This window comes from Onychostoma macrolepis, chromosome 25 (genome assembly GCF_012432095.1).
Source record: "Onychostoma macrolepis isolate SWU-2019 chromosome 25, ASM1243209v1, whole genome shotgun sequence".
In the NCBI taxonomy this organism is placed as follows: Eukaryota; Metazoa; Chordata; class Actinopteri; order Cypriniformes; family Cyprinidae; genus Onychostoma; species Onychostoma macrolepis.
The window spans coordinates 14,424,601-14,447,982 of NC_081179.1; the positions used below are offsets into that span (position 1 = coordinate 14,424,601).

At 37.1% G+C, this 23,382-nt stretch overlaps 1 protein-coding gene across 3 annotated transcripts in view; it reads left to right on the top strand.

The window, feature by feature from the left end:
- The first annotated feature begins 1,618 nt into the window (after positions 1–1,618).
- The window catches only part of tafa5b (TAFA chemokine like family member 5b), a 47,916-nt gene continuing 26,152 nt past the window's right edge, over positions 1,619–23,382 (top strand). The window contains exons 1-2 of one of the 3 annotated variants that reach the window (XM_058767526.1): positions 18,838–19,061; positions 19,155–19,400. In XM_058767526.1, the coding sequence (XP_058623509.1) occupies positions 19,310–19,400 (91 nt within the window). In that variant the 5' untranslated portion in view covers positions 18,838–19,061; positions 19,155–19,309. Of the gene's footprint in view, positions 1,935–18,837; positions 19,401–23,382 lie in introns of those variants that run through there. The other 2 variants (XM_058767524.1, XM_058767525.1) reach the window with 2 other exon arrangements.

Consider the following 23,382-nt stretch of genomic DNA (forward strand, 5'->3'; position numbering starts at 1 on the left):
TGAAATGTCTTAATGATGGACTTCTCACAAACATGCAGCTTTTCACTTCAAAAGATGTTATTTCTTGTGGATTATTGTAATGTTTTTATCAGCTGTTTGGACTCTTATTCTGACGGCACCCATTCACTGCAGAGGATCCATTGGTGAGCAAGTGATGTGATGATAAATTTCTCCAAATATGTTCCTATGAAGAAACAAATTAATGTACATCATGGATAGCCTGAGGGTGAGTAAACAACAAAAACAAAGCAAAAACACACGTGATGTGCATTCTTTATTTATATTTATCTTAATTTAGTAGAGTTAAGTAGAGTTTTTTTTTCCAACCAAGTGATATAGCAGACGTCGTATGACTGACTTCACAACTCATAAACAGGCTACAAACTTCACAAAGGACTTGAATGCACTATTTCAATTCCATGTTTGAGACTAGTCAGGTTCATCTAAAGGGATTGAATATTATTTACGAACACCACTTTTCCTAAGTGCCGAATCAAAGAGGTTTTCATTTCCTCTGGTCTCTGCTTGGATATTGTGTTGGTGTCCACAGCTTGAGGTGATGTTGAATGCAGAGGCTTATCACAGGGAAAAAACGCTATGTAATGCTATGAATACTAAAACGCATGCAGTGAGGTAAATGCATTGCGGATCAATGACAAAAGTGGATGTCTGAGATGATAAAAAGGATATATTTCGTAAAAATGTAGTTCTAGATGCAAGTGCCAAGTTTGAAGTGAAGTGTTTGAAGTGTTTCTGACATTTTCAACAGAATTTTTGATTTATTGGATCTAAAACGTCAGGTGGCATAACCATCAAATAAAAAAATAAATAAAAGAAACGTTAAAAAACTTTCTTTGCACCTACTTTATCACTAAACACACAGGCGCAGACACACTGCTATTTAAGGTTCCAATAAGTGTAATGATTTTTATAGGCTACTGTACAAACTGCATTCTCTATCCCCTAACCCTAAACCTACCCCTCACACAAAACCTTTTGCATTTTTATATTTTCAAAAAAAATGTATTATTTGTTACTTCATGGGGACAAAAAAAAAAAAAAAAAGTCCCTACAAGGACAAAATTTACAGTTGTTACTATCCTAACCTAGGAAATACCAGGTACAAACACACACACACCCAAGTTTATACACAGTGCATATATCTGTATGTATAAAAGATACTGTTTTACTGTCACATGACACCACAGTGCATTATTTGGTATGAATATTTTTTTAATGGAAATATCACCTTTTTGTGTAATGTTTCATGTACTTGATATGTCAAGACAACGTCGCTTACCTATACATAGAGATAGAAAGAGTATTATAGCTAACGTTTCAGTCATAATTTGAACTCGCTTTATGGGAAATAAGCACAACAATCGATTCTCTCTCTTCTTAGAATCAAAACACCTTCACTTCAGTTATCAAGCATTTTCCGTCGTCGCCACATGAAACGCAGCAGCGCCGCTTCTCTCCAACTCAAATTGTAGATAGCCTATTTCTTTTTTTCAAGTTTTACAACTTGTAAACGTCGCAGTAACCTTTCTCTTTTTAATGTTACTAGCTCTATAAGACACGATGTAGGCTATTTTTCTTTACATGGTTACATGGTGTGTCTAACGCATCGCTTATGACCTACACAGCATCGCAAACAGGATCTTCTTCATTTGCTGTCTCATCCAGTGCTTCTCACGGATACGTTCGCGCCGTTTCTCCCTCCTTCTGTATGGCAACTTTGAGACGAACGCCGAAGCGTGAATAGCTGCTGGCTATACGAGCCTGATTGGAGGCTAATTTAACTGGAGAATTGAGACTGACTTTGATGGCTTCGCCCTTTAGGAAGAGGAGTAGACAGTGGGATGCGTGGCTGACGATGTCCTCAACTTTCTGGCTTGTGCTGCTGTTGAGCGGTCTGCTGATCCTCTACTGCGGTAAGTGCACGGCTCTTCTGCCTATGATTCTTTCATGTATTCCCGTAACTCGTCGACAAAAAGGTAACTGTGAGTTCAGCAGCAAATAATTAGTTTGTCATATGATGAGTTCGATTTGAAAAGAGGCTTGAAAATTTCACCCTAAAGATGGATGGATAGTTTTTTAGACAATAAACCCCCCAATCGTTATCCCAGTGGATGGATAAATTGTGTTTAGACAATAGTTCCATTTTACCAACGATAGATAGATAGATAGATAGATAGTTTTAGACAATAATTTCCTCATTTTACCCTCAGTTTCCTAATGCTGATATATATAGATAGATAAATAAATAAATAGATAGATAGATAGATAGATAGATAGTTTTTAGACAATAATTTCCTCATTTTACCCTCAGTTTCCTAATGCTGATATATAGATAGATAAATAAATAAATAAATAAATAAATAAATAAATAGATAGATAGATAGATAGATAGATAGTTTTAGACAATAATTTCCTCATTTTACCCTCAGTTTCCTAATGCTGATAGATAGATAGATAGATAGATAGATAGATAGATAGATAGATAGATAGATAGATAGATAGATAGATAGATTTAATATTTATTATAGACATTAATTTCTTATTGCTAATGGATTGATGGATAAATACTTTCTAGACATTAATTCCACACTTTTCCCTCACTTTTCCCAACAATAAATAGATCAACATATGGATAGACAGACAGACAAACAGAAAGACAGATAGATAGATAGATAGATAGATAGATAGATAGATAGACAGACAGACAGACAGACAGACAGAGAGTTAGATAGACATTTATTTCTAATTGCTAATGGATGAATGGATAAATACATTGAAGCCATTAATTCCCTAACTTTTAACAACTATAAATGTATCAATAGAGCAACAGATAGATAGTCAGACAGACAGACAGACAGACAGACAGACAGACAGACAGACAACAAACAGATAGATAGATAGATAGATAGATGGATGGATGGATGTACTATAGATAGATTCATGCATGGTTGGATGGATAAATAATTTTTAGACATTAATTACCTCACTTTTTATTTTTATTTTTTACCAACAATAGACAGATTTTTGGACATTAACCCCCCCCCCCCCCTTACTCTGATGGATGTATATACACATTCATTCCCCTACTTTTCAATGCTACAAGAAAGACAGAGAGAGAGAGGGGGAGAGATAGAGAGATGTCCATGTAGTGACTACATTTAAACTAATCAGGTTCGGCCCTCGTATGACTAGATTACCGGTCTGGTGTTTGGGGACTCAGGAGTCAAGCCCCACTGTACTGTGGCTGTGGGAGTCTTCATTAGCGTTGTGTTGTCCTATCGATTGAATCTATAGCATTGCATTTAGTTAGAGGACACAGCAAAAAACAGACACTTCCTCCCCAGTGGCCTTTCAGCAAATGGGCAAGATTCCTTAATCAGTTTTATTAGGGGATGTAGCGTTTCTGGACCAGACACCCAGAGCCTATTGTAGCTTTCAGAAGTATTTTTGTCTGAGTCCCCAATGCATATTGACTTGAGTACATTAAAATCTTTAGTTCTTCCTCAGACAGGCCAGTAAATGGAAATCTTTATTGATTGCTCTGCGGAGACAGCATTCGCACACCGTTTTACCCCCTCAACGATTTTAGGACTTCTAATGTGGGGGCCTAAGACAGCAAAATCATTTCATTAAGAGCAACAAGAATCTTTATTCATGCATTTGTGCTATTGTCTCTTAAAAGCTAGAATGCACTAGCTCCACACTCGGGTCCATAACTCAAAATAAGCTTGGAGACAGGCCATCTGTTCTGTGCATACAAATAATATTTTAAAAAATAACAACAACCCAAAATCTGTTTTCTAACCAGCAGCCGTAATGTTCAAACCAGTTGAATCAACCATTTTTCTGCATGACATTGACCACAAATTATTCATCCCGAAAATTCATAATATATTGAGTGTTGTGCTGAGTCAGAAGACAAAATATTGGCACTTTAAGGAGTCGTTATTCTAGAGCTGACACCGTACTCTTTTAATCCATCTATACTGATCTCTGGCTTTTGAAAATCACGTTATTCAATGGCTGTGATGACCAGCGGGGTGCGAGTGGCTCTTGACTTACAGGCTTATTATGCAGAGCACCTATAAGTTGCTCATGATAAAGTACTTGCATGAAAGCAGCCATTTATTGTTTGTATTTCTATACATTAATCATGCTGTGCAGGCATAAGCTTTATTATGCATGTGATGAGATGGCGTGAAGAACCCAAGCATTCTTCTAAACTTCCTTTCAAAGCTTAAAAATATTGAATTTCTAAGAACCATCCCCTCTAATGTGCTTATGAGACATTGGATCCCTCTGACGTGTTGCTTCTTCACTGTTTTAAGAGCATGGATGGGATTCATTAAAATGGCAGTTCAGATGCAAAGGGTGGAAGAGACTCCCTAAGTAGCTGAACAGTTTCAAAGCCATAATGTTAACTTTGGATTTCCATTACATGAGCTTCAGCCCCCCTATAAAGGCGTTCTCCCAAGTGAACACTGAAGCAGATCATCCAGGAACTCTTCTCACTGATTATTTAGAGAGATTTGCAAAATAACAGGCTCTCATAGCTCCCATTTGTATTATATAAACTATTTTAAAATAAAAACAAGAGAACTGTTGGGGGCTTAATGAAAACTAGCTTTAGATACACTACAAGCTACTAGCAAACTTACATTTAAATGTAAATGTAAATACAAAATTACACAGATTCATTCAGGAACACATCTTTTGAGCGAGTCACTGAATTATTTACTCAAACGATTTGTTGAAACAGGAGTTCCCTGGGGGGGTGTTAGCATGATTCCAAGGGCCTGAAGAAGGGGTGGGGGTTTTCGCGATTTTTCCGAGGGATTCACACCCCCCTCATTACTTCAGAAACACTGATTAATTTAGGAACAAAACAAGCGGCTGTCTTTGAGTGAGTCACTGAATCATTTACTCAACCAATTTGAGTAATGCAGAACTGATAAAATAATTTATAAATGCAATGTAAGTCACTTTGGATAGAAGCTTCTGCAAAATGAAAGTGTTTTTTAAACTTTTCATTCTCATTCGAACGAACTGATTCACTAGAATAAAACTGAAAGAATAGTTGAACAATTGAATTATTAAAACCCCTTACACAGTGTAGTACAGCGGGGTGCACACACAAAGCAACATTAAAAAGCAGTGATGTAGAGTTCTGACATGCTACTGCTCTATTCATTGCAAAAAGTAGCTACTACTTATTATTACATGTTTTTAAAACAACAGCACAATTGTCACTACTGAAAATATAGCAGTGTACATATGGCTAAAACTGTACAGTAGGAAAAATGGCATAGTCATAAGGAAACAGTGTGTACTTAAGTGAAACATAAATGAACACACACACAGATACGTTCACACACAAAGAGCAAATCTAGTCAGTTTGAAGATGAGAGAGCACAAAAGTATGCCTTGAGAAAAATTTCAAACTTACAGGACTTGACAAAGAAGTTTTTTAGTTTGCAAAATACTAATCGCCCGAGGTGCTACTGCACTGTGGGGGCAGGGTGAGCCTTTTTTCCTGTAAAGGAAGCACCTTTTCAGATAAAAAAAAATGGGGGGGAAAGAGAAAAGAATCAAAAACAGACAAGCAAACAAAAATAGATGGAAGAATTTATTTGGTCCAACGGTTTGGGAAAATAAACAAGTTTGATAGCAGTGCCAGAAAAGAAATATGAAAAGTCTGGCACGCGACAACTAAATGAGCTGCTATTTTAATAAAGCCAGTGGATAATGAAGCCGCTCAATTAATGTGGTTTATGGTGTAGTTTTCCTCCGTTCGAACAATGCTCTGACATTGAGATACCTTCTGTACTTCCACACAAGCCTGTGATAGATCAATCAGTCCGTTTGTTTGCAAAACCTATTGAGGGTGAGAAAAGAACGAGAGAGAAAGAGACGGAAAGAGAGAGGGAATGAGTGTTTACAAGAGCTCATTCAACGGACACAGGGGAAGAGAAACCCTGAAGATATTTATTCAACTGGAGCAGTGTAATTCCAGCTGATACATTCATACATTTTGAAACATGGCTTTGTTAAGCTTCATTGGCCGTCTCTGGGAAACAGAATCTCTCTACTGCTCTATCCCCGAAACCTTGGTTTCTAGCTTTTGCTCTTTTTCTCAGGAGCAATAAATGTTAGATTGTATTGGCACTATATAGTCCAGGCCAAATCCTATTAATATGTGTTATATTAGGTTTTTTCGTGGCAATATCGAAAAGAATCTCTCTCTTTCCCATCGTTCACCCCTCAAAACTTGCAGTGAGATGCGGTTCATCATCCGCAAATATAATACTTTCAGAACAAAAGCATCGTTACATTTTCGGACAGAAGGTCACCGGCGTTTCGCACCGCATGTAGACCGCAGCGTGTCTGTTAGTGACTCTCCTTCCTGCCGTCTGGCAGGCCACTCTATCCACAGATTCGAGCTCACCCAGCTTAACTAAATCAAGTTCAATTTGAAAGCAGGAGACGTGCCAGGAGTGCCATTGTGTAAGTCTTGAATAATGTAAAGCAGCTGATGCCTTTGCTTGTTGCGGAATCTCTTTGTGGCTCAAATAATTTAAGAAAAGCTTTCACGAATCGCTCTTGCGGCAACGTTGGAATGCTTTCTCTGGTCTCTAAAAACAAATTGTCATATGCAAAGAGCCTGGCTGCAACCAAGGTCATTTCGTTCATTTATTCATCTATTTTTTCATCCCCCTCTTCCATCTAACCCCGCCTTCTCTGTGAGCATTTGTCAGTATTGACCTGTTTGTTTATAATCGGCTTTAACCTCAGGTAAGGACTTGGAATAGTATTGTTATCCTACATTTCATACATCTGTTTGTGATGATATACATGTACATTCATTTATCATAAGCTCAATGAGTGCTACCAGGTGTAAACCAGAAAAATCCCTTTGCTCTGGAAGTTCCTGAGATGTTCTCCATAATCCCAGACACATTTCATTAATTGACACAAACTGAATGGAACAGAATGCACTGGTCTTGAGACGTGTCTCTACACTGCTAAATCTTGGCACAGTGTCATATACTCTTGCATTGGGATGTTTAAACAACACTGAGACATCTGTTCATGAGTAAATTACAAATAAATAGAAATATGCTTTAAAAATCTAATTTAAAACAGGTATATATGCATGTATGTATATATATATTTAATGTAATGTGGTATAACCAAGTACAATGTTCATCTATATATATATATATATATAGTGACGGGAGGAGCCAACGACAGACACAGTGGGTGTGGCGTCAGGCCTCGGAGAGGCTTTTATTAAACCATTGATAAAATAAAGTGTCCAGGGGAAGAAGTGTCCAAAATAAACAGGGGGTCTGGTGTCCTCGTCGTGCTGCGGGGCTTGTGCAGGAGGGCAGTGTTCCAGGAGGGGAAGGGTCCAGGGAAGGGGCGGAGTCCGGCGGCCGCACGCGCTCCCACTCGGGTCCGGGGCGCGAGGGCGGCGGCTTCATCACAGCGGCGGCTCTTACACGTCGTCCACGGCCTTTGGCAGGACTTGTACGGCCCGACATCCTGGTCCGACGGCCGTAATACGAGTGCGGCTTTCGTCCGGACCGCGGGTTCGGCAGCTCACGTCTTCGGTGGCGCGATATCCCTCTACGCACCCTTCCTGGACCCACGAGGACACCAGCGTGCATGCACGGGGGAAGAGACCGGTCTCTCGAGGAGAGGCGCGCTGGGCATTTAACAGCGGCGGTGATGAGGCTTCATTCAGTCCAGCTGTGCCTCATCACACGCCGCCAGCCGCGTTGATCCCACGCCCCTCCTCTCATCCACCCACTCCAGTCGGGAGCCTGGTGAAGGGCGGCGAATAAGGGACGGGTGGTGATGATAATGAGGGGAGGGCCACTGATCCGTCACAATATATATATATATATATATATATATATATATATATATATATATATATATATATATATATATGACTTTTAATGAAGAAATATTAAGTTTTGGGGGCATCACACTTCACAACATGAATTAATTTGGCCTTGTCATAAAAAGGTCAATGTTATATATATAACATTGATATATATATATATATATATATATATATATATGTATAATTTCGGAGATATGACCAGATATGATCAGGTTATGCCAAACTATTTAATACATTTTTTTTTGTTTTTTTTGAGAAGGTCAGCTGCACAACCCTGATTAAAAAACAAAAAAAACAAACAAAATCAAAATGAGTTTTAATTGAAAAATTAAAAACATTCTTATGATATAAGAGGTATATTCAAGTCATTAAGTTTATAAATTGCAAGTATTTTTGAATAAATTATATCTGGATAAAAAATTAACATCATGTCATTGACCTTTATACAGAGCAATAATTAAAAAATGGCATGTCCTGAGAGAAGTATTAAAGGACACACACACACACACACACATAGGCATACACACCTTTTCAGAATTGTTTCTTCATCTTCGCCACTGAAGGGCAGATGCTTTATGATTTGCCTTGAAAATGTTCTTGTGTGCTTTGCATAGCAACGACGAGAAACCGGTATAAATTCTGCACTGAATATAGAATGAATGTATTCCCATCTGACCTGTGGGCAGTAAAATTCATAAAGTGGCCCATCTTTTACAAGCACATTAACTTTTTTCTCCTCTCTCTCAATTTGGTGGTAATGCCGCCAACAGTTTGAGAAAATGGAGTTATCCTCGGTGGAATGTCTTTTCGTGATTACATCTCTGGCCTAAACAATATTTTAGTCAAATCTCTATTTCATTTTACTGATCCTTTACAAGATATTAGATTTTAATAAGCAATCTCTTTTTCAGTCATTGCTCATAGAATCATCTGACTGAGGTTTTGCCTTTGAATCGCTGCCCAGCCATAGTGATTATGTTGAAAATCGGCAGAGTTTTACACTGTGCCGAATGATATATCACTTTAGAAATGTGGTCACAGGAGTCGGCTATGTTTTGAAAAGTCAAGTAAATACCGCATTACAACTTGATAATCTACATCGGCATGATTCACATGAAAATCTTGTCTGAATGATTTATCCACAGCGTTTGTCAAAAACCGCTTACTGTCCACATTTACGCCGTTGTGGACGGCATATTTGAATCTGTCAATAATTAATTTCACACATGCTATCCATTTCATAAACACTTGCTACAACGGTGCATCACAGTCAATGGGCAAAATGTTAGTTCTGTCAAATCAATACTGTCCATAATAACACTGTCCTGCCCTGCATGGAAAACACCTCAGAACATAGAGAAAGATCTGCTTTTCCACACTTACATTCTCTTTGAGATCATCCATCTGTCCTCTGAAGTGACCAGGGCACTGCTGTTTCAGTCAGTAAATATTGACTTTACACACAAGGTCTTTTCTGACATTTTGACTCTATAACTTGAAGTAAAAGATAACTGTTGTAATTTATGAAGGTGGTTTATTCTAAAAGGATAAAACAGACCATTAGAAATAGGTAGAAGTACTAGGATAACAGGAAATAAAGAGCTGACATTAAAAATTGAGAGTTTGCACTAGTGTATTAATTTGAAGTTAATGGAGATAGCTGTCAGAAATAGTAAATGTGATAATGTCAGTTTGTGCATGGCACTCTGGAACACGACAAAAATGGCAATAGTGATTCAAACAAAAGTAGTGTAATTATTTAAAATGTTCTTTTAATCCCCTGATGCATGAATTATTAAATCACAACAAGAATAAAAGTTTTCTTTGAAACAAGATTTAAACATATTCTTTATTGACATATTTTGAGAGAGCTACACATCTGTCCATTACAATAGAAGATAATGATAAATACTGTAGAATCTCAACCCATTCTCACACCCAACTCGTCACATATTGAAACTTGGTCAGGACCACTTGGCGTCGCTTTTTGACGCTCACGGTACCCCTAGCGTCATTTTTCGACTTGCAGGAAAATTGTTTTAAATAGGAAACCCTTAGCGTCAATATGCCGACGCCATACTGGGAATTTTATCATCATAATTACATTATATATTGGGTGATAACATTGCCAATAATGCATATATGTCGGGGTGTGATTTTTCAAAGTAAACAGTCACAACAGTTTTATTTATATTACATAATTTACACATTTATGAGCACATAACCCAACCCCTGCCCCTAAACCTACCATTTGTCAATAAAAAACAAGATATAACAGGCAGATACAACTACCGTCATAATTTATTAAAAAAAATATTAATATTCCAAGTCTTCCGAGGCAAAACATTTGATTTGTGAGAGGAATAGACGCGATCGCCGTCTCTGTCTGCCGTTAAGCTCTTCCTGTATGCTGCAGTCTGTGCGCGAATTCAAAAAATGCCGCCAGAAGAAGCCTTACGTCAGCCTTGGTTGTGAAATGCTATTGGCTCTTGTGTGTCTCGTGACCGATTGCGTTATGCTGTTCTGACCATAGACATAATATACGTAGACGCCTCATGACATGCTGGAACGTAATCCAGCGTCGCCGCCATATTGGTTGGGTCTCCTCACTCAACGCTAGCACTGGAGTCAATGGCGCATTGGAGACCCATCCAAGATGGCGGCCGCGCTGTCTACGCCTCATAGACTGACGCTGCCTATTGGAGCTGACGTACAGCGCGGCCGCCATCTTGGATGGGTCTCCAATGCGCCCCTCCTGCATTTATTTCTACTGAGGAATGTGTAAGGAAAAGCCTAAAACAGGCCCGATTATATTTTTTCTGATTTTTACGTTGCTCTGCTCTTAATTTCTTAACATTTAAAGGATTTTCTGCAACGTAATTTTGTCTGCATGTGAATTATTTATTAGCCTATTTTTTAATCCATGCAGCAAAATGCTTTAAAAACAGCTGTAAAAATTACTTTATTGCATTCCAGATGATTTTAAAGAACTTTTCACTATATATTTTATGGGTAGCTTGAATGTAAAACATTGTCATGACTTTCGTTGTATTCCCGTTTGTAAAATAGGCTGCAAATTAATTGTGGTTGTCTAACCTGACCTGTTTATAAGCAGAAATGGACTTTGGCATGCAAAAGACTGATACGTTCATTATTAATGGCATGGCTGGTTCGGTCGACAGAAATACGACTATAATCTACTGCTGAAATGTTTGCGGGACAAATCACAGGTCAGTCTGAGCACTCATGGTACGCACAGTGCGTCCAGCCGTAAACCTGCAGGCGCCACTGACCACAAATGACACAAGCATGAAATGATGGTTCTCAATTCTGAATTGGGTTTCTGCAATGTGCTCCCCGAGTAAGAACACATCCTCTGAAAGTTGAAGAACAGAAAAAAAAAACAGCAAGAGATAATGAGAGAGTACCAGTTCCTGCTGTAATAATGTTACACGTAAGTAACGTTAGTTACGACGATATAATATTATAAATAGTAAAATAACCAAAATTATTGTTCAATCTTACTTGTGAAAGGTAATCGCACGCAATCTGGTATCTGCGCGGGTTATTGCAACAGTAAACTGCACAAAATACGGGCATAAATTGCTTGCTCTCCATTGACTCCGGTGCTAGCGTAGAGTGAGGAGACCCAACCAATATGGCGGCGACGCTGGATTACGTTCCAGCATGTCATGAGGCGTCTACGTATATTATGTCTATGGTTCTGACAGGCTATTGGCTCTTGTGTGTCTCGTGACCAATTGCGTCATGCTGCGGGACGGGATGTTTTTGAATGAGAGGTGAGCACGTTAACAGAGCGGGATCATTTTCAGCGATTAAAACCTTATGTTTTGCTCTCTTCTTCTCATAAAGACTTCGTATGGCTTCAAAAGACTTGGAATGCAACACAACTTGTTTGTAATGCTTTTATACTGCTTGTTTATGGTCAGTTTTTGCAATAAATACCTGTGACTGCACTTATATTTTCTTGTTACGTGTTTTATATTGTTCAGAGGTGGGTAGGTTTAGGGTAGGGGTGGGGTTAGGTGCTCCAATAAAAGTATAAATTTATATAAAATTATTTCTATTTTTTACAAATGCATGCAAACCATTAAACTAAGACAAACAACTGAAAACAACGGAGGAGAACGTGTTGTCATTTTCCATGAGCGTCTTGACCTGACGCATAAAGCAAGCAATTGAAAGCAATGGAGTTCCTATTTTGTCATATACTGACGCCTAGGGGCACTTTTGGCGTCTTCATAGTGACGCGAAAGGAGTTTGACCATGCTTCAGTTTTTGACGCCTTGGGAGTTTTTTGTATTTTATTTTAGATAAAGTTTATTTTATTTCACATAAGTTTTTACAATTTTAGTTAACTATAGTTCAAACTGACTATATGGGTACTAGTTTGATACAACATGGTGCTGTGATCTACACTTAAAAAAAAAAAGTTTATACAACAAAAATTTGAGAATCTCCCACAAAAATAAGTTGAGCAAACTCAAAAATCTGCTGAAGCTGGTTGTACTGTATAGCATATGGTCTTTTTTTTTTTATTGTGTAATAGCCTACATAATGCATGGCAGTTAGATCAACTTTGAATTTTTTACATTAATTTTCTTGAAAATTTAATTAGCCTTAATTTGGTGGTGTTCACCAAACCTCACCAACATGGCAAACAGAGATCACTCTTTGTGAGTTAAGCTGTTCCTACAACAGTCTTGGTTTTTAAATGTGGTGAGATTGATATCTTCACTGTGTTTTGTTTACTGTATTGATACATTACAAAGATAAAATGTATGATGTATATGTTCTGTCCCTCTGACCACAGTTGTTCAAGTCAAATAAAATTCTTACATAAAAGTTTGATACATCAGTAAATTTATTTACTGATGTATCACAAACTCTTCATTAGGAATGGTTGTTACTGTAAGTTTCATTCTTATTATATACCTCTCTGATATTTTTAGCGAATATTTAACTCTCTACTGTGGCAAGTCTAAAGTGGACAATCCAATCGAATTATAGTTAAGAATAACTGTTACATCAAATTGTACTTGATGTAACACCATCACTCTATGAATACTTAAAATGTCTTTTAAAAAATTGTCCAGTGCATCAGCGACTAATTAATATGCTCCAGTTTTACAAATTGAATTTAATATTTTATCCACTATATTAAGGCATACATGTATGGGGGTATGAAAATGTACTGCACTGCAGGACCCATGACTCTACAGCTTTACACTGGCCTGTCAGACCATTTCTCACTTCCCTTCTCCACCTCTTTTGAAACACTGGAGTCTGGCCCGAATTAGTCTGCGTAGATTGATTACAAAAGTCTTTCCGGGCAGGCGAGAGAAGAAGAGCCCCTGCCTTCTTATCACTCAACGTATCTGGACTTGTCACAGTTTCCCACCTCTCTTTGATTGGGATCTTTACCATCAGCTTTTCTTTCGGACCGTCTGGGAGTGAAACTGTGAGACTTAATCCGTTCTGATTACCTCTGACAGCAGAAACACATCGCTCATGCTCATATCAAAGGATACAGTTACAGCTCCACAATGCAGTTTTAAATATACAGTATATGGTTCCAGTTTAACTAAACAAGAGCCTGAGATTTGACTGCCATATGGATCAACTTGAATCTTGAAACGGGGAAAAAACATTGCTGAAATGCAGCAGATTTACTGGAATGCATATTGTGAAGGCGGATGTCACATTTAATGGGATTCATCCAAATTGGATTGCACAACCCAAACTGTAATAAAGATGCGCTGTGCGGTTAGACATTGGTTGGGGGTGGAATTTCCTTAAAGTGTATCAATTTCTTCTCCTCTTCAGGCTTCTTGCATTTTGTTTGGTTAAAATCTGTCATGACTAATTATGCTGAATTGGAGTGAAGTTTTCACACCCTAGAAGCCACGATCCTGTGGTTCGAACACCTGTCAGAGCAGAAAGTCTTACATCTGCACATCAGCATCAAATGTGTTTGATTTCGAAAGCTGTGAGTCATTTCACCTGCAGATGTGCTTTTGTCTTGTGTTAAAGTGATAGTTCTTCTAGAAATGATTCACTTTCATGTTGTGCTGAATCTTTATGATTTTGAACAGATGATTTTTTAAAAGAATATTCTGGCCACTTTAATATAATGAAAGTGATGACTGGAGCTGTTAAGCTTCAAAATGACAAAAAGCATCATAAATGTAGTCTATATGAGTTATGCAATATAATCCAGATCTTCAGAAGTCATATGATAGCTTTGTGTGACAAGCAGACAGAATTTGAAGTCATTATTCATTGAAAAATCAAGACAAATCTTGGGTGCAGTTTCCCAATAAAGAGGAATCTTATCTGTTCAGTATTTCTTATGTGCTTTTACCAATGCAATCTCATGGGAATTCATTACTATTTTATTTTGTTGAACTGCTTGTGAATTTGTATGAATTCAAGTAATCTTATTCGTTATTTGGGGGATTTTTTTTCTTTCTAAAAATAATAGATTTTTGTACGAATCCAATAATACAGATTCATACAAAATTGCCAAATTGTAAAATATCTTTTCTTATCAGATCAGATTGGATTTTCCCAAAATGCAGTTACTTACAGTTTGTTCAACACATGCTGAAATGTCACACTACAGACTGAACATCACTTTAAAGGGGTCATGATGTGAATTTTTACAATTATTTTAATATGTTCCTTGAGGTTTATTTACAGTATAATGTAAATAATGTTTTGTGCACAAAAAACAAATAAATATGTGGAAAAATGATTATTTTCAACCTTCATTCTGAACCTCTCTCTGAAATAGCCTGTTTTTAAGGGGTGTGTCCTTTAAGGCTTCTCAGGAATCGGCCACTATTATGATTGGCTAACGTCATTGCATAGGAAACACTATCAATGCCCCCTCGCTATTGCACGTGAGTGTTTTATAACATGATCAAAATAAAACAGTCATTTCCAGACAAATCATTATTAAATCATTTAGATCTAGTACCGCTTCATCTTTCAACAAATGTTTCTTTTTGAACTCTCAATGACACTGTGCCTCGTTTACAAAACAAAATGCTCTGATCAATCCTCAGACACGGTCCGAGATGCCATTAAAAATAAACTATCCACTTGTTCCTTACACTGGTATCCTTCTGATATCTGAACAAAGACGTAAACGAGCTGTTTGAACCAAAGCAAACGTTCTTTCAATACATTTGTCCTGATGACTCAAGTGCGCGTTTGTATACTGTATCCAGTGTAGAAAAGATAGCGGCAGTGATTGTAATTTCCATTTACTTTTGATGCGACGCGGCACTCGCATGCAGCGTGATCTAGTGTCAGTGACTGAACGCCAGTGGGCGGGGCCTATGGTGAGAAGATGACTATTCGTCGATGTCTTGCTCTGGAGGCGGTGTTTATGCAAATGACTGCACCCAGGTGACGTCACCTTGCCCCTCGGATCCAAAACGAGCCTTTTTTAGAGCTTGATTAAATAAATGCTTTGTTTATAATGAGAAGGACGTTTTAAGCTATGCTTAACTTGCAGGATGTTTTAATGGTACGAAGACCTCTTATATGCCAAAAGATCAAGGAAAATTTGATTTCTCATGTGACTGATGACCCCTTTAACTTCATAACTTTTGTGTAACAAAAAATAAGATGAATGAATAAAGAATGACAGCTGCTTTTATCCATACATTGAAAGTCATCGGGGCCCAAAATAACCCTACTGGTCTCTATTGACTTTTCGTTTAAACAACAAAAAACATTTTTGAAATTCTTCAAATTATCTTCTTTTGGGAATAAATCAAGTCATACATGTTTGGAATGACATGAAGGTGAGTAATTAATGACAGGGGTTTACAATTTTGGCTGAACAGTTTCCTTTAAATGAGAATATTTTCCAGAGCAATCTGTGACTTTTACACAATCGTTGCTTTGCCCACTAGATGTGATTTGCTAGACCTTCATTTTCACAGATTCATCAAGGTGCAGGATTCCCAGGGTCAGTGGAGAGGCCCTGTGACTAATTCTGACAATGACAAAGATATTGATTATAAGGAGACTCGCCGTGATGTCAAATGTATTGTGGAGTGTAAACTGTGCTTTAGGGACATTCAGCAGTCAAGCGGTGGTCTGCGCTTTGCTCCCCCAGAGTGTTGCAGTGATAACGGTGACAGAAATGCTGCATAACATTACAGTGCAGGTGAGAGCGCCCTTGGCTCTCAGACAGGAAGATGGTGTGAGTCAAGATTCATTAACATGTTTTTTCCACTTTATTTTTATCCTGACTGTAAAGCACATTAGCTCATGTTGTTTTTTAAATACCCTGAATTTCATTCAAACCGTTTTGGACTCAAACAGTTTGGATCTCAGGTTCAACTTATTGATTCTATTATTCTTTCGCAATGGTTAACAGCTCACTACACTTAACGATTCTCAGTGAATACTACATAATTTGGATCTGTTTTCACATAAATCTTTCATATGACTTCAGAAGATGTGGAATATAGCACAAAATGTGGTATTGTATTTAACGCCCTTCATGTCTTTCCAAACCTGCATGAAAATCTTTCTTTGAAGAAGATATTTTGCAGAATATTAGTAACTAAACATTTTCAGTTCCCATAGGCTTCCATTGTATTCCAGAATTTTCATTTTTGAGTGAACTGTGCCTTTAATTAATCTGGTATCCAATGCTCTCATTAGCATGAGATAAATGTTTAGTAAGTAATCTTTCTCATTTCAAATCTAAAGTTTGGTGCTGATGCTCTTCTCGTAATTTGTTTTAGACGTTCTCTGAACAAATGGATTTCTGATTCCAAATCAAGGGAAGGGATTTAGATTAAAAAAAGGGCAAACAGTGGCTCGTCCCTGCATTGATCTGAGAGATTAAGTCTATGAATTGAAATGTTGAGTTTCTCAGTTCAGTTCAAGGTATTTATCTGATGTGGAATTTCAGCGATCATTTAAATCACTTTGTTTATTTTCTCTATAATAGCTGTTGCTAAATACTTGATAAAATATAAATATTCATACTCAAACATTTGGTTTCCATGGGTTGCTGTCATTTGCAAGCGGGAATTATCTCGGTGTGAATAAATTTACCTTTCATCTACCAAAAATAGAAAACAAAATAGGGTACTGGGTCTGGCTCATATTGCTTATATATATCACACCAATATCACTTTCCAGTGTCTCCACTGAGACGTTGCAATTACTATGCAAAACAAATGTAAAAAGTAAATAAATGAAAGCAGGCTTAATAAATTGGAACTGGGTCTATTGTCCCGCCACATATTTTCATACAGTACTTCCAACAAACACTGCAGAGTCAAATATAGATATTCCCCTTAGACAAAATGGAAATTGAGAGATAGAGCGGGAGAAAAAAGACTAGATCTGTTGGAGATATATTGGCAACACAGGGGGAACATGTTATTATAGGGCAGGATATTTCAGTAGCAGCTTGACTTTGCAGTGGTGCGGTATTCTGAACATATTTAATTGGGTCCCCGCTGATTGATTGCCATTCTTCTACTGAAGCTCGGGGTACGTGAGAACAATATGAGAATGTGATGGGATGTCATGTGTGGACAGCTGTACTTGGGAATAATATGAAAAGTGACATTAACGGCAAAGAAAATGGATTACTTTTAAGTCTGAATATATGCATTAAAAGAGTTCACTATTAATTATATCATCAAGAGACAAAGCAAATAGCTATCCATCACTGAATGAAGAAGACTTTTTAGAGAAGTTTTCTAAAACTAATATGCATGAGAAAGCAAGTCTTCCTACTGTAATGCATATATGCGTTAAATTAGATGCATATTTTTTTAAACGCTGTTTCAATTTTAATGTTGATCTAGATTGTGTGTATACCTAACCTCATGCTGATGATCTAGTGTGATTGTCACTGTTATAAATAACCTGTACTGTAATGGATAAAAGCACTTCGTAAATGGCAGCTTGATATTTACTTTCTTACTAAATATAAATCTGAACGTCAACGTGATATTTAACATTGCCTATGTGCAATTACGTACATAGATATAAGATGGAAAATGTAAGAAACCAATTTTGACTTGCATATGTAAACTATGGGGTACCCTTTAAAATTAAAAATGATAAAAAGCGAACATGTGTGTAACAAAAAATAAGATACTTTAAAGAATGACAACTGCTTTTGTCCATATAATGAAAGTCAATGGGGTCCAAAATAACCCCACTGGCCCCTACTTCTTTTTTATGTATTTATTTATATATTTATAAATATGTATATAGGCTATATATATATATATATATATATATATATATATATATTTACATAGGGTTTTGTGTTGCATTCATGTTAGTTAATAACATGAATGCTATTTTGCGTCATACCCTGTTTATTTTTGTGTGATTGAATTTGTGGCCTTCCACTGAATTAAAGATTATAGGCTACCACATACATACTATTAAGTTAGAAAATAAAATATACAGTCACCAAAATGCTTGTAATAGGCCTACCATCACTGAATTTTTAGGGCAAAGTTTTAGCAACTGGCTTTTTAAATTTTTTTTTTTTTAAGTAATTCAAAGATAAAACATTTTACAGAGTATTAATACTAATGCTAATAACCCTTTGATCTAAAAAAACAAGCATATTAAATGTGAATTTCACCAGATCGAAGACGGCTTAACTTAGGTATTTCTGATCTGTTAGATGAAAAAAAAAAAAAAAAAAATCTCAATACTTCGCCTATGCATTTTAGAATTAAAGAGAAGAAAACATTTTCGTAATAAAACATGTTTGTTGGCCTACTGTAGCCAGGTGTTCCCGCGCGCTCCGTAAGTGGAATCGCCCAGAGATTGACAGATTTAACAGTGATGACGTCGATTTTGAACCGAGACGAAACTCGCGTGCAGACCCGCAGCCTCCGTTAAACAGGAGACGCACGCGAGTCCGCACAGTTTCTGCTGGGAAGTCAACGGAACGACGCGCGAGGCTGGACGCATGTGAGGTCTTTTCCTGGACTTTAACGGGATTCCGGGGGCGACAGTTGTTTGTGCAGCTCGAGGCTCGCGTGTGGATGTGTGAAGACATGCGGCACGGTGCCTGCTAAATAATTTGGGACGAGCGGTGAGCGAGAGACTATGCAGCGGTTAACGGGACGCGAAGTGTCAGATGCGGCGTTGAAACTCTCTTGCATTGAACTTTAATCTCTCCGAATAGAAACCTGTCGCTGAGCAGTTCCGCACTATCAGCAGAGGCTTGTCCGCATGGAAAGTGTCCTTACACAGCCTGTTCGTCCTGAGAATAAGGGAATGTTTACTCAGTGTTGAGCCGGGATGGATGTGCTGTTGTGAACGCATCCGATCTTCAGAAAGATGCAGCATCTCCGTGTGGCGTGGGCGCTCGCAGGAGCGGCGGTGGGCTTTTTCCTGCTCTTCTTGATTCAAGCGCATTTCTTTGGCGAAGGTAAGCCTTAACGGGCTTTGTCAGATTTCAATGAATTTTGCGGGGGAAAAACATATAAATAATAATTTTACGATAAATAATTATAATAAAAAACAAGTTGCGGTTGCTAGAACTTTACCATGAAAATATAGTGATTAGCCTATGTTACAACATGTTAATATATAGTTCTTAACTGCAAATATGTCATTAAACCATGTAATATTAATATACCAACGTATTTGAGCTGTTAAAATATCTATTACTGTAAAATGTCATGATAATTGTACAGGTGGTGCAGTGAAAGGCCACAGGATGACTGTTCATCAAAATTGGCCTCTATACAGCTATTTAAAGATATAAACAACATCAAACACCAATGACACTAAAATAATGCTGTAAACTTTAACTAAATAACGTGAAATGCAACATAGTCAAATGTACTTAACTGATAACAAAGAACTTTAAAATAAAATCCAAATAGTGATGGTTTGTGGAAGGAATTGTGAAATGTCTCTTAGGCGGTTTCTAAGTCTTAATTACAAAAATATAATTTCAACAATATTTTATTGTAAAAGTACGGCCTTGTTAAATATACATTTTCACTTCAAATTATAAAGTAATTCAGAAATGTTACTTTTAATGTTTTAGAATATTTTGCAGTAAAATTACATGTTTTGTAATTTTATATAAAGAGATATGTAACTTCTTTAAAATTCCTTTTTTTTTTTTTTTTACAGTGCAGGATAACATTGCTTCCGTGTTAGGATTTCTTAAAGTCGAATACAATGCAAACACCTTTTAATGAGATGATGACCTGTTTTTCATATATGTATTTCATTATACACATGTATGTTCTGCCAGTTTATGTGCATCAGTGATACTCTGCATTCATCTTGCATCAGAATTGATAAGAAAAAGGACTTGCGCATGACCTTTCGTGTACTTGTCAATATGTAGTGCTTAAATCTAGCCTAAGGCCAAACCAAGAATCATCTGTTTGAATTGCTACTCCATTTATTTACTTAAGGAGATGCTATATTTGTAACAATGTCATTTACTGACTTTCTCTGTAACTAAAAAAAACCCAACCACCACCAACAACAACATTTAACCTAGTTTGAGGGCTGATGATATCAAAAAGACTGTTTTATGGTTTGATTCACAATCATTTGTGATTATAAATGATTATGTGGAAAGCACAGAGACTGGATTGTGATATACACTGTGATGCATCTAAAGAGACACATCTGACTATACAGTGTTCCCAATCTCACCATCCTTGAGCACGGCATCATTGAGGAGGCACCAGTGGCATTATGTGAATAGACAGACAGATAGAAAGACAGAAAGATGATAGATAGATAGATGAGTAAGAAAATACTTCAAGTCCTGTAGGTGCTGATGTGACACCCTAGAGCTCAGTCTGACATCTTTTATCTTCTATGTGCTCTGGAAAGCAAAAGCGAGAAAATTCTGCCTCATACAACTGATCCATGTTACATAAGAGTCTCAGCAATGTGAAAAAGTTCAGACATGTTCATGACCAGTGTCTAATGTTTTTTTTAGCTCAGAGAACAGACAATTATTTTTCACTACAAATATTAAATTACAGCGTAAAGGCGAGTTGGAATTGGACTTCGATTGACAGCCTTTGCAGATGTCTTTATTTTTAACCAACTGATGAAGTTCTAAGTAAAGCGATGCTATCATTAAGTTATGTTTGGAGCTCTTTGTGCGTGCGATATCAGTATAGGTGTAAGGTTGAGACCACAAGAGCAGTCACCCATTATGTGTGAGCTTGCTTTGAACAGCTTAAAGGTTTGAGTTGGCCTGCCGCCATGGCAAACAAAACATGTTGGCCTGGTTGCCACAGTAACTGGGCTTTTAAGAAAATAATTGGAGAATGCATGGGTTTGCTTCTCACAAAGTGCCAAGGAATAGAGCAGTGACCTCCAGCATAGTGATAGAGAGAACCACAGGAGGCATCTGCCCAAATGCGTTTCATTTCCTACATACAGAGACTTAGTGCAGCGTTGGGTGTTTGATATTATAATGCACCAGCCTCAGACCTCAGCTCACATTTTCCAACATTTCTCCATTTATTTATTTTTTTCTTTAAGCCAGTTTCGTTTATGTTCAATTTAGAACGGATTGTCCAGCGGCTATAAAAATAGGACTGATTGTTATAATGGGCAAGTACAATTAGCCTACTAAGCCAGCATGAAATCCAAATTTACTGTCCAAATACACATTTATGCTGTTATTGTGAATGATTCTGCAGTGCATGTTAAGTAAAACAATTTCAGCTTTCATTAAACATAATAACCTGCTTCGCCACTGAAAAAACTTTCCTTTTTGTCTGACATCACTTTTTTACAGTCTTGCTAACAGTTTGCACAATTTCATGCAGGTTAACATTAATGTGATAATGACACACTTTTCCTTAAGGATGAAATGAAACCTTACTTTTTTTCTTTTTAATATTCTGTTTCACTCGGAAATATGTCATATTGCATGAGTAAAACTGTTTTATGCATGATGATTTTAAGCTATTAAAGTGCATAAAATTTTTTAAAATATATTTCTTATTGAGGCTCCATTTTTGGTCTCATTTGTTGCTTTATTTCTTATGCTGTAGTCTTGATATAGTCACAAAAAAATAATAAAAAAGAAAACTAGTCTTAAAATTAAGTCTTTCTAGTTTCATTCATCATTGTTACATCAATTTTGTTGTGATGCTATTGGCTGTTCATTTCAAAATGAATCTTTTCTGACGAGTGAGCTCAGGTCACGATGACAATGAGAGTGGACAGAAGGAAATACTCAAAAAAATATAAAAAACCCAGATATATTCCCAGAATAATTATTAGAAATAAATATTTTAAAGGGATAGTTCACCTAAAAATGAAATTCAGTCATTAATTACTCACCCTCATGCCATGCCAAACCCGTAAGACCTTCGTTCAACTTTGGAACACAAATTAAGATATTTTTGAATCTGATAAAATCTGAGAGCTTTCTGACCCTCCATAGACAGCGAGGGTCCTACCACAGTCAAGGCCCAGAAAAGTAGTGAGGACATCATTAAAACAGTCCATGTGACATCAATGGTTCAACTGTAATTTTAAGAAGCTACGAGAATACTTTTTGTGTGCAAAGAAAACAAAAATAACAACTTTATTCAAAGATTTCTTCTCTCTCGGGACAGTCGTCTGCCATTATTGACGCATGCATGCTGCTGATGTAGAACACGCATGCGCTATGCCTTGTTTACAAGCAGAGGAAAGTAATGCGCATACGTCAATAATGGCAGACGACTGTCCCCGGAGAGAAGAAATTGTTGAATAAAGCCGTTATTTTTGTTTTCTTTGCACACAAATGTGACCCTGGACCACAAAAGCAGTCATAAGGGTCAATTTTTTTTTTAAATTGAGATTTATACATCATCTTAAAGCTGAATAAATATGCTTTCCATTGATGTATGGTATGTCATGATAGGCCGAGATACAACTATTTGAAAATCTGGAATCTGAGGGTGCAAAAAAATCTAAATATTGAGAATTGCCTTTAAAGTTGTCCGAATGAAGTTCTTAGCAATGCATATTGCTAATCAAAATTTTTTATATATTTACAGTATGAAATTTACTAAATATCTTCATGGAACATGATCTTTACTTAATATCCTTATGATTTTTGGCATAAAAGAAAAATCAATATTTTTGACCCATAGAATGTATTATTGGCTATTGCTACAAATAATGCTACTTAAGACTGGTTTGTGGTCTAGGGTTACAAAAGTATTCTCATAGCTTTGTAAAATTGCAGTTGAACCCCTGATGTCACATTGACTGTTTTAATGATGTCCTTACTACCTTTCTGGGCCTTGAACGTGGTAGGACCCTTGCTGTCTATGGAGGAGCAGAGAGCTCTCAGATTTCATCAAAAATATCTTCATTTGTGTTCCGAAGATGAACGAAGGGTTTGGAATGGCATGAGGGTGACT